Raw genomic sequence first — 12,644 nt, 5'->3', positions numbered from 1 at the left:
CCATTTGTCCGGGAAATTGAAATCTTCCGGGACATGTGGATAGCTGACTCTTATCCTCAGTTACACCCAAATAAATATGTAATGGACACACAATAACTTTGACATTGAAGTAAAAAAGTTCTTGCACTAGCGTGACGAGGACGGTTGCCATGTTGAGTTAATCCATTTTTCCTGCATATCGCACACTCATTTCCAGATTTGAGTCTACTATGAGCGGCCCGTAATCAAACCGCCACCGAGTTTGCTACTGTAATATGTTCCCATTTTTACAGGCTTGCAAAAAATAGAACATATACAGTACTGTTCTCGCGATTGGATTAGTTAATGTGATTTATGATTTCATCCCCATGAACAGTGAAACAAAACAGAGGAAAACAAAGCGCCGTGTGCAGATCTCCGTCTTCTCCGTCACCCCACCAATTGCCATATTTCAATTTCAAATCCCCCAACGTCGCTCACCACGTAATCATTAAATAAGACGCAATTAAATAAAACGTTTTTCCAACAGATTCTGGGTGGCGTCGTCCTTTCTCTCCCCTGAAAGAAAACCCAATTTCTATTCAATGACATCTGAATTTTTTTTCTTTTTTTATGAGTTTATATTCCGTTGTTGCCCTCTTTGTTGCCAGGTATGTTGTTTTGGCGGAACATTTTCAATCAATTCATAATGAGCTTTGATATATTTCCGCGTTGAGATGAAAAATCATGCCCCGGGGTTCTTTATCATATTATTGAAGCAAAGCATGGGGACTTTTATGCAAAAAAAGATTGTAGCATCACAAAATTATTATTATTATTATTATTATAATTATTATTTTTATTACTTTTTAGGCTATTATTTCTAGAATGTTATTAATAATAACAACAATAATAATAATATAATAATAATAATAATAATATAATAATAACACAATCTAATAATATTATTATGTAATATTATCAATAATAATAATATTAATATAGCCCTATTCATGAAATGCAGATCAGAGTTCTTCACAAGTACTTCACTTAAAAAAGGGGATAAAGGCGATAAACACTTTTTATGTCTTTGACCGCTATACTGTGGTGGACATTGAAGCATATTCGGAATCATGTAGTTCAGTGTTTTCTTTTTTCCCTCGGCATGACATTGTTTCTTTGTTCAGGAGGTAATCCATTTCCTACCGTCGTGGCACAGGCAGCGAAACAGCGTGAGCTTCCTTTGTGTCGGCCCACGCAGGGCCCTGCCTCCGTCGACAGCATCACTTTGTCTCAATGAGACGGATGCATTGCTTACACCGTGCCGAAACCGCCGCCCTAATTAGACTGGTTACGACACGGTTACTGACCCGACCGCTCTCGACTCTATTTGTCACCGGGCCAATTCCCCACACCCCGTCCCATCTGCCGCGGTGACACCCGGCCGCCTTTTTCAGTCCGAGGGACGGAAAAAGGGAGGGGGGCGGAATTTAAAAGGACGTGAAATAGGGGCGGTTCGTTTCGCAGATGAGATGGCATCTCACCTTTTTAATTGCCCGGCGTGAGTTCATTTCATGCCACTATCTCACCATTTCACGGATGGGTTCACACCTACACGTTGCTTTTAGTCTATTTCCTTAATGTGAGTGAGTCATCTCACGAGGGACCGAGCGCCGAGGCGCCTCCGCAGGTGCCTGTTATGCTCCTCTAGTTACGCCGCAGAACCGCTTGTGGTGTTTTTGCTCGACGAGGAAAATAATCTTTTCAATTTTTTGGGGGGGGTTCTTTGTCCGCCCTTCAACCCCCTCGAGCTGCAAACCAGCGGGTGAAATCTGCGCTCGAGAATTCTTCATTCCCGTCGTCCCTTGGGTCCGTGCTGCGTTCAGTCCACATTTTCTTGTCTCCGTTTCTGCCGCAACAAGCCTCTGTCTGAGCGTTCTCCTCTTGAGACCGCCGAGCGATCCTCGCGGACCTCGGCGCGCCTCATTCAGGGAGCTTTTCCCGGCAACAGCGCGGTCGGTTTGGTTGAGGTCGTATCTTGGCGACGCTTTTGTTTTTTTTTTTTGTTGTTTTTTTCCACGGCAACAACGACAAATGCGGCCTCAGTATTTGTCACCCTGTCCCCTGAGTTGGCGTCTTTTGAAATCCTTTTGGAGAGTGTTTTGATTGAGGGTCGGGTGACGTGGAAATAAAGAGAAAAGGTGGTCGAGGGTTAGGGCAATAAGGGGGCATGGGGCGGGGTAAGGATTATAGGAAAGGAAAGAGAATAGGGTTGGGGTTGGGGTTAGGGTTGGGATAATAATCAAATTTCTCTTGGGATAAGGAGGGGGTTAGGGTTAGGGTAGTTAATTATTTTAAATAAATAACCCGTTTTCTTACACCACTTTGAGGCTGTCTCCGACGTTTCGCTCTCACTCTGCTACCACGCCATTATCTGAAGAGAATCCCCGAAAATAATCCAGCCAATCGGAGCCGAACATTCCCCCGGGTCAGGGCGATAAACGCTTCGGGCGCTGACCGCTCCGAGAACGCGAACCGACGGAACCTGTCGTCGTCGCGCGCGCGGGCGGCTCTCACGCCTCTCTTCGGCAGCTCCTCGCCCGCGCTCCCCCTCCCCCCGCGGCTTGCGCTCTCCAGCCGCGCCCTCCGTCCTCGCGCCCCACGACTTTGCCCGCGGTGAGGCTGCCTCGCCCGGCACGCGGGTACGAGGGGCGAGACGTTTCCTCCCGCGCGAGAGAGAGAGAGAGAGAGAGAGAGAGAGAGAGAGAGAGCGCCTCGGTGGAAACGTTTTTATCGCGCCCGGAATCCCCTCCCTCTTCGTAACGCTGCACGTACCCAACCCTCCCCCTCATCCCCAACTCGCTTAAATCTTGCTCAATCTCTCCCCTCATGTCACCCTCGTTAATCATGTATTCACATTTTTTAGCACTGCATGCTCAGACAATCACATTTCGCCCCCCCCCCCCCGCCCCCCCCCCCTGCCCCCCCCCCCCGCCCGAGCGACGATGGCCTAATTTCTCACGCTGACTCTGAACTCCACCATCACACTCGGTGGACTCAAGTATCTGCGGGTCTATTATCAGCCCAGCAAAGAGGAGTATTTAAAATAAACGCCGGCAAGGCTGGCGATCATGCCCCGGTGCCTCACTCCTCTCCACCCAAACTACACGGAGGGTGGACGTGGACGCCTCGTGAGTCGCGGCGTGGAGCCGTGATCCGAGCGCTCCGAGGGACGGTTGACGGCGGCGAATGGCGGGATTTATTTTTTAGACGTTGTCGTTCAGTGTTATTATTCTCTTTTCAGGATAATTCCTCTCCCGTTACTATCCGCCACGGTAATGAAACGGGCAGGTGGCTGCAGCCATCGCGCACGTTGGCTCCGCGACGTCTCCGCCGGCAACGTTTTGGCAGAACTAGGCCAAAGACGTGCCTCGCTGTGGAAATCCACCTTTCACAAAATTCCACTTTTGTGTCCCGCTCCCGACTCGGGGAAGTAAGGCAAGCAATTGAAGCCGAGCGTATCGCGCCTATTTATGCGTGTCCCGCTTTCACGGCAATTTAATTTTGAGATAGAATTTAAAACACGCACGCAAAACCGATCGTTTGGTGAATAACTCGAGCTGTAGGTTTTGCAGAGAGCAAAATCATTGAAATCAATTTGAACGCCCGCTCACTGGTGGAAAAATGTATATTTTAAATATTTCAAATCTATGTCAATATATCTGTATTTAACAATATATCAAATATTTTGTGCGACTGCGATCGAAAATAGTCAATAGAAATATAATTTATCCGTCCAAATAATATGTGTTAATTATGATTAAATTCTGATTATAAATATGTGTGGAATATGTATTTCAGATTATTTTACATGATCTATAACTAGTTTTCCAAGTTTAAGAGCTTCCACTAAAAAAAAGTTTGCTACGGTCATTATTAACTGACGGCGCTCATTATTCAGAAATAACTGACTGCCGATCGCAGCTGCTGGCCAATCACAATCGAGTATTCCACGGAGCCGTGTAATGAAATAAGATGACGACAACTTTAAAGGTCGGTTTAAAACCTATCAAACCTACCAAGGTTTAGTTATGAAAAAGAAAAGATACACCCATCCTTCACCCGGTTTCAGGTGACCATCCTGGTGGACGGCATCCTGACCACCACGGGCTACACCCAGGAGGACTACACCATGCTGGGCTCCGACGACCTCTTCTACATCGGCGGCAGCCTCAACACGGCCGACCTGCCCGGCTCCCCGGTCAGCAACAACTTCATGGGCTGCCTGAAAGACGTGAGTACGGCCTGACCTCCGCCTCCGCCCGCCGCTGGAAATATCACCTTCCCGAGGCAGAGCGTGTTCTGAATATTGGAGATCACCACTTACCGTCCCACCTTTATTGATTCCCCCTGCTCGTAGGGTGTTTGAAGGAGAGAGATGCTCAGCGGCGAGGGCGAGAACTGTGCACGGCATATGAATTCATGTTTTGTTTTTTGTTTTTCTTTCTTCGCTGTCATATGTTGAATACACCGCGTTCCAAATTATTGTGCAAATTGGATTTAAGTGTCTTAAACATTTAATTTTTTGTTTTTCAATTAAACTCATGGATGGTATTGTGTCTCAGGGCTCTTTGGATCAATGAAATCAATCTCAGACACCTGAGACCATTAGTTTGCCCTGTGAGCCCAATTAAAGGAAACTACTTAAGAAGGACATTACACACTATGAAGCAGGCCACAGGTTTCAAGCAACATGGGAAAGAAAAAGGATCTCTCTGCTGCCGAAAAGTGCAATGCCTTGGACAAGGTATGAAAACATTAGATAATTTCACAAAAACTTAAGCGTGATCATTGTACTGTGAAGAGATTTGTGGCTGATTCAGAGCACAGACGGGTTGGTGCAGATAAAGGCATAATGAGGAAGGTTTCTGCCGGACAAATTCATGGGATTAAGAGGGCAGCTGCTAAAATGCCGTTACAAAGCAGCAAACAGGTATTTGAAGCTGCTGGTGACTCTGGAGTCCCGCAAACCTCAAGGTGTAGGATCCTCCAGAGGCTTGCAGTTGTGCATAAAGCTACTATTGGGCCCCCCCTAACCAACGCTTACAAGCAGAAACGGTTGCAGGGGGCCCAGAAATACATGAAGACTCATTTTCAAACAGTCTTGTTTACTGATAAGTGCCATGCAACCCTGGATGGTGCAGATGGATGGAGTAGTGGATGGTTGGTGGATAGCCACCACGTCCCAACAAGGCTGCCACGTCAGCAAGGAGGTGGCGGAGTCATGTTTTGGCCATGTTTTGGTCATGGGGAGAGAGCTGGTAGGCCCCTTTAGGGTCCCTGAAAGTGTGAAAATGACCTCGGCAAAGTATATAGAGTTTGTGACTGAGCACTTTCTTCCATGGTACAAAAAGAAGAACCGTGCCTTCCGTAGCAAAATCATCCTCATGCATGACAATGCACCATCTAATGCTGTAAAGAATACTTCTGTGTCATTGGCTGCTATGGGCATTAAAGGAGAGAAACTCATGGTGTGGCCCACGTCCTCCTCTGACCTCAACCCTATTGAGAACCTTTGGAGCATCCCTCAAGCAAAAGATCTATGAGGGTGGGAGGCAGTTTGCATCAAAACAGCAGCTCTGGGAGGCTCTTCTGACATCCTGCAAAGAAATTTAAGCAGAAACTCTCCAAAAACTCACAAGTTCAATGGATGCAAGAATTATATAGGTGATATCAAAGAAGGCTCCTGTGTTAACATGTAACTTGGCCTGTTAAGATGCTTTTGATTGAAATAGCTTTTGATTTCAGTAAACATGACCTCCTAGTGCTGCAAATTCACAAACAAATGACCATTTTCAGTTCTTTACAACCTATAAAATGTTTTGAAACTCTGTTGTGCATAATCATTTGGAACAGTGCATTTTGAGTTTTTTTATTTTTGAAAAAAATGCTTTTATCATTGGGAGGTTTGTTCAATAACATTTGAATTATACCCTAACGGTTGATGACTTGAAAATTATAATGACTGTCATTTGCATGGACTATTTAGGAAAATCAGAGAAAAATATAATTTGCATTATAATTTGGAACGCGATGTAGATGCAAAGATGTGTTTTTTATTATTATTATTATTGTTTCTTTTTTTATGAGGACATTTTTTTTGCATTTCGAGACCCCGGTTGTTAGAGACAAGGTTGGGCTATTATTAAGCCCGTCGTCAGCTTTCAGAAGCAATTCATTAATATCACATTCAATCCTGCATCTACTGCCTTGGTCAGATTGCGTTGCAGCAGCGTTTGGCACTGTCAAGTTTTAATTATTTCATTGGGATTTATTTGGAGAACTGTTTCTAAAATAAGGAACACTCAAAGGAATTCTCATAATATAACAAAAAATAAATAAATAATATATGCTATATATAAATATATACTGTATATACAGTGTATATATATAAACATACATACATACATACATACATACATACATACATACATACATATATACTGTACGATCCCTAACTGAGGCAACATTTCACAAAATACATTTTTATTCTTCCTAAATATATCTTTTTGGGAAATAGATTCATCATAATTTGATCAGTTCTAAGTCGCTTTGGGCAAAAGCATCTGCTAAATGACATAACGTTACGGGACGTAATGTAATCCATAACTACAGCTCCAATGAGCTCACCTTAAATATCCATTATAGTCTTCATAAAACACATCAATCACCCTTGCTAAACAAGCCCCCAAAAAATAAAAATAAAAAATGCCCCCCGAAGGAAAACCCATTTCCTTTTGGTTATTTTGTCAGATGCTTCGATCGGTGGGGTGTTGTGTAAAACAGGCTAATTTATGCAAGTTTATGTCGGTTCACCGTGCCACCGAAGATCACAGACAGAGAGATTAAATCCAAGTTAATGTTTCGAGTTCACTGGGCATGCAAATCAGTCCTGAAGATTTTGGGGGGAACATGCTAATGTGGCTCAGCTGTCAAAGTCGACTTTCCTCACAGCGGCTCTCCGCGCCAAGGCCACGGGACTCGGAGGTTTTTGATTCTTGACAAGGGCGACGTCGAATAGATGGCGTCCCCCGCCTTCCTTTTCCGACCGTCAATCCGTAACCAGCCCCTTTCATCGCTCCGAACACCAATCTCTGCTTCCGGTTCCCGTCGGGGTTAAAATATTATTTTGCACGGGAGGCAGTGCTGTCGTACTGTATATCTGCGCAGCGGCGATTTGATCGCGGGGGCGCTGGGCGGAAGATGAACTAGGGCTGTCCCAATTATTACGTAATCGCCTTATCACGCCTTATCACGCCTTATCACAATTAATTATATGAAATTACTAAAAATGATTGCAAAGTCGTAGATATCGCAATTATTTGTTTAAGAGGGATTTATAAAAAAAAAAAAAAAAAAAACAATGTTCGAGACGTCACAGTAAAAAAATATGAAATAAAACAAATTAATAAATAAATAAATAGAAATGTATTCATTAATTGGAAAAAAATACCAATAAAGAAATGTCAGTAACTACAATGTGCATTTGGTGAGATTCCATCAGCTGCCTCGAGGAAAATTAAAAGGTCTAATGCAAATTTTCTCAGCTCCAAAGTTCGGGGGTCAATAGTGAGCGGAAGAGGATTTTAAACCGTGGTGCTGTTGATCTTTTTGTTGCTGGATGATGGATGAAAAAACACACAACACTGTTTCACATAGTGCAAAATAATAAGCCCGTGTGGAGCTTGGGCTGCATAATAACTTACGGTGGTTTCTGGGATTTTGAGATACCCTCACTTTTAGAAACCTTGCACACTGTGCATTATTAATGCGCTTGATTTAGTAACCAATCGCCTTAAATGAACAACATATTTCCTTGAAATGTTTCAAATAGGGGCCCGGATTTCCGACATATTGCAGCATTTGCAGCTCAACTTGCTATATTATGCATACAAAGTTGAATCTACAAGGATGGAGGATGTCGGGAGGAAATTAAACGCAGGGTTGGACGAGCAAAAAATGGGATTTCTCGGAGAACAAAGAACTTCTGAGAAGCCGGTAAAGAAAAAGATCAGCTTTTCGGTTCTCGCACCGAACGGCGACGCGGACATGGACAGAGGAGGCGAAAGAGATTCGCGTGGAATGATGAGGTTGTGGAGCTGGCGGGGGAAGACATGTGTCTCATGAGGGAGGCTGCAGAGGGGAGCGGTGAGTCTGCGGGGCCCGTCCTGAGAGGGGCCGACGACGGGGGCTTTGGAAGGGACGATTGAGGTGGGAGGGAGGAGTGGGGAAGACAACACGCGAGGTGGCCGGATGACGTAAAGGAGACGGAGCGGAGAAAGGAGATATGAACCGCTCAAGAGAAGAGGGGGAGGGGAGAGGAGAGGAGAGAAGCAGCCGGAGGAGCCGGAAAATCCAACCTGCGGGTGGGAGACGGCGCAAAGGATTGATCGATTGTACGCTCTGAGCTCCATCTAATTATTAAGCCAGAAATACTGTAATTAATGTGGGGCTAATACCCCGGTGCACACCAGTTCTTATCGTTGTGTCGCTTTTTATTTCATACAATCGAATTCATATAAGTTGATTAAATAATACGTTCTATTAAGTAAATAGCATTTGTAATGCAGCATCAAACACCCAGAGCACCCTTAAATGACTGTAAGTGATGTATTGCAAATACCGTATACCTTCTCATATAAAAATGCAAACTCACAAACTGACAAGCTTAAACACCCGCCTGAAAATCTTCTCAAGGTGTTCTCCCCTCAGACCACTATTTTTTTTTATCTTCAGTGCCATTGAACGCCGTGTGGAAATCTGGAGAATCATATTTGACTCCTTGCAAATTTCTCAATGTATTTTTTTAATTTTTAGCTAAATGTATCAAATAAACGCTTGCACTTCACCCACACGGCAAGAAAAACCGTTGCAGGAAGTCCTGCTGCTTTTCTTATACTCTCCCCGGAATTATTTACTCGGCGATTACCGTTGGCATGGCAATGTGAATTCGAGCTCAGCCAGTGTCTTGAGTGAAGTTCACTCCCTGGAGCTGGTTATCAATTTTGATGTTTGAGATTTCCAATTTAAATTAGTTTCATTGTGCCCGCTTCATCTCTCCCTCCGCATTGAAGGCCCATACGCGGTTGTTTAACATTTCAGCTTTCGCAGGTAATTGGGGTTGGGGCAAACCGAACGCGGGGAAAATCATTTTCACGGCCCTTTAATTAACGCCGCGTGACATGACGTGTCGCGTCCCCGCCGTTCCCCAGGTGGTCTACAAGAACAACGAGTTCCGCCTGGAGCTCTCGCGGCTGGCCGAGCAGCGCCACCCCCGGGTGAGCGTCCACGGCGACCTGGCCTTCCGCTGCGAGGACGTGGACGCCCTGGAGCCGGTCACCTTCGACGCCCCGGCCGCCTTCCTGACGCTGCCGCGCTGGAACGCCAAGAGGACGGGCGCCATCTCCTTCGACTTCCGCACCACCGAGCCCAGCGGCCTGCTGCTGTTCAGCCGCGGCAGCCTGCAGGGGGCGCGGCCCGACCGGAAGCCCCGCGCCGACTTCTTCGCCGTGGAGCTGCTGGACGGCTTCCTCCACCTGCTCATGGACATGGGCTCCGGCAGCATCAAGATGAAGGCCAGCGGCAAGAGGCTCGCCGACGGAGAGTGGAACCACGTGGATTTCCAGAGGGAGGGACGTAAAGGTACCACTTTTTTTTTTGTATGTATTTATTTATAGAAAATGCGGCAGGAAGTCCGCGGAGAGAATAACAAGCCTGTGCTTTTTTACTGTGACAGCCCGAGCAGAAAGGGATTAAAAATTGCCATGTGGCCGCGCTGAAAAACATCGTCGTCACTGGCATATTTTTCTTTGGACTTTTTCTCAATTGTAGTGCAAGGCATGCATATTCCACCGTAATTATGGTGTTATTTTTAGTCGCGGTAATCTGTGTGTGACATTTTGAGAACTTCCTTAACCTTTTTTGTAGCCAATTAGGCAGTCAACCACTTTACGTGGTTAAATGACTGCCCTTATTAGAGGAAGCCATTACAGAAATTATAGAGCTCTCTGCTACAATGGTGAAAATCAGGCGTTTGATTGGGCATTATCATTTTTCAAGAACCATTTCGGCCAAGGCTCACCGTTCTCCCGATTCCACGACACTGTGTGTTTGTTTTCAGGTTTCCTGAGCGTATTGTTCCATATTTGACACATTTTCCCTGGATTGTCTTGGAAGACTCCTCACCGAAAGCCTCCCTCACTCCTTCTTTCCCTTCCGCTGTTGTGTTCTCGCATTCCGCCTCGAATAACATCGCGGCCCACGCGCACACCTGTTCCGCCGTTTTTGCAATTCTAATGAACGCGCGCGCTCGCCCGGGGGCCTCACTGCGGGTGACTCTCCCCGCGCAGGGTTCATCTCCGTCAACGGCCACAGCGTCCCTTTCACCGCCAACGAAGGCAGCGAGGTCCTGGACCTGGACGGCGACATGTACCTGGGCGGCCTCCCCGAGGACCACCAGGGCCTGGTGATCCCGCCCGAGGTGTGGACCGCCTCGCTGAACCTGGGCTACGTGGGCTGCGTCAGGGACCTGTTCATCGACGGCCAGAGCCGGGACCTGCGGCGGCTGGCGGAGGCTCAGGGCGCGGCGGGCGTCAGCGGCTCCTGCACCCGGGAGACGCACGTCCGGTGCGCCAAGGACACGTGCGCCGGCGGCGGACACTGCAGGGAAGGGTGGAACCGGCACATCTGCGACTGCAACGGCACCGGCTACCTGGGTCCCAACTGCGACAACGGTAAGAGGCGCCGCCGAGTCCGCTCCCAAAATGAGTCCTCTGTATCTTGATGGATAACCTGATGAGTTGCCATTAAAAGCTATCCGTGCACAATTAGAAATGCACCTGCTGCCGCCGCTGCTGTATCTAGCCGTGATCTCTGTGTTTCCTCGCAGACGGCACCTATTATGCGCATATATTGCCTTCTAGTATGAGGAGTGTATGTAAATATTCATTAATTTCCATTGCGTCGGACTGCAATGACTATCACGTCCTTCTAGATTGCCGCCGCTTGTCATCTCAACATCCATTTTCTGCTCCAGGCATTTTCTGCCATCTGGTGCAGCGAAAAAAAATTGCAATCAAAGAAATTCATCATAACCGGAAAGAGGGGGGGAAAAAAAATCTGTGAAAATGAAATATTGTCTATACCACCTAAATTGTATACGGTCTTCCTTTTGATCCATAGCGTAATTGAGTCCCCAGGGCTGAAACTTATTATAATGTTTTTCTTTTTTTTTTTTCGTCAACGCTTTGTTTTACCCGCAGAGGCCACGGTGCTGAGCTACGACGGCAGCATGTACCTGAAGGTGGCGCTGCCCAGGACGCTGCACACGGAGGCGGAGGACGTGTCCCTGCGCTTCATGTCCCAGAGGGCCTACGGGCTGCTGGTCGCCACCACCTCGCAGGAGTCGGCCGACACCCTCCGTCTGGAGCTGGACGGGGGCCGGGTGAAGCTCACAGTGAACCTGGGTAACAGATAACAGATCAGGGCAGATAACAGATAGCGGCGCCTTCACTACTCACAGCCTGCTGGTGACTGCTCACACTTTACTAACGGCATCGGTATCGTCCAGCTCCACACCCATCACCTTACATAGCAACTACAGCGGCTCAAAATAACGCTGCAATCCTTTCGGGGGCGGGGAGGGGGTTGCACATTTTGTGTTGTCTTTATTTGTTTTTAACTGCACATCGGTTCCTTTACTTCTATTACATGACACTAGGTCATTTAGTGGACGCTTTTTGTCCAATGTACATTTTGTTGGTAGTTGTCAAACCAACTGTATATCACAGCCAGCTAAACCATGGATAATAAGAAATAACATTCGTGGAGTTAGAGACCAAAAAAGAAAAAAAAAAAGTATATATAATTAAGTATATATTTCAATAAATTATATATATATAAGTAAATACAAGAAAAAAATACACATATACTGTATAAACTGTATATATTATTTTTATATCATATATTAAATCAAATAATTTATTAAACCCTATAATACATTTATTATATTTATTGTAGATTTATTTGACATTTTTTAAGAGTAAAAGGGGTCAAGATATCCTTATGAGATACTGTCGATTGTCAGTGCAAGTTGAGTCCTGCTGCATTTCCAGCAGCTAAAATCATTATTGATGCCTCCCAATAGTCAGTTGATCTTTCTCTTATTTTTCACATTGCTTTTGAAACTTCCTTTAACTTGAAATAGGCTTTAATTCGAATTCGAATTTGAAAAAAAGAAAAAAAAAAACAATTCTCATCTCAGACTTCCATACTGTATACCTGATCTAAGATGATATATGATATGATAGATATATATATACAGTATATATATACAGTATATCAGCGGTATGATGTGGTGCACAACAGGAGGATTTAAAACGGGGTTTGATTCCTGGTTAAAATGACGAGTGCGGAAAGCATGTTTCATTTAAAGATTTAAATCAATTAAAAGCCTCTTGTCAGCGTGTATTAATGCTAGGGTCACACCGCCGGCAACGGGGCTTCTGTCCCCCCTGCCGTTTGTTGGCCTGTCGGCTCAAAATCGACTGGCTGTGCTGGGCACGCCCAAACATTTCAAACCTCTCTTAGTATTCATTATATAGAGAGACGGCGCCGTGTGTACTTTT

General features: G+C 45.7%; 1 protein-coding gene across 1 annotated transcript in view; it reads left to right on the top strand.

Annotated features, from left to right (window-relative positions):
* Positions 1-12,644, top strand: part of LOC307239668 (neurexin-2-like) — a gene marked incomplete at its 3' end in the record, with an annotated part of 81,096 nt that overhangs the window by 4,102 nt on the left and 64,350 nt on the right. The window contains exons 2-5 of the mRNA XM_080013176.1: positions 4,091-4,252; positions 9,231-9,660; positions 10,368-10,751; positions 11,280-11,483. Coding sequence (XP_079869302.1) covers positions 4,091-4,252; positions 9,231-9,660; positions 10,368-10,751; positions 11,280-11,483 — 1,180 coding nt within the window. The remainder of the gene's footprint in view (positions 1-4,090; positions 4,253-9,230; positions 9,661-10,367; positions 10,752-11,279; positions 11,484-12,644) is intronic.

This window comes from Zeus faber, assembly GCF_960531495.2.
Source record: "Zeus faber genome assembly, chromosome: 14".
NCBI classification, from domain to species: domain Eukaryota; kingdom Metazoa; phylum Chordata; class Actinopteri; order Zeiformes; family Zeidae; genus Zeus; species Zeus faber.
Note: the sequence above shows the minus strand (reverse complement) of the source record. Positions and strands in the feature narration are given on the sequence as shown.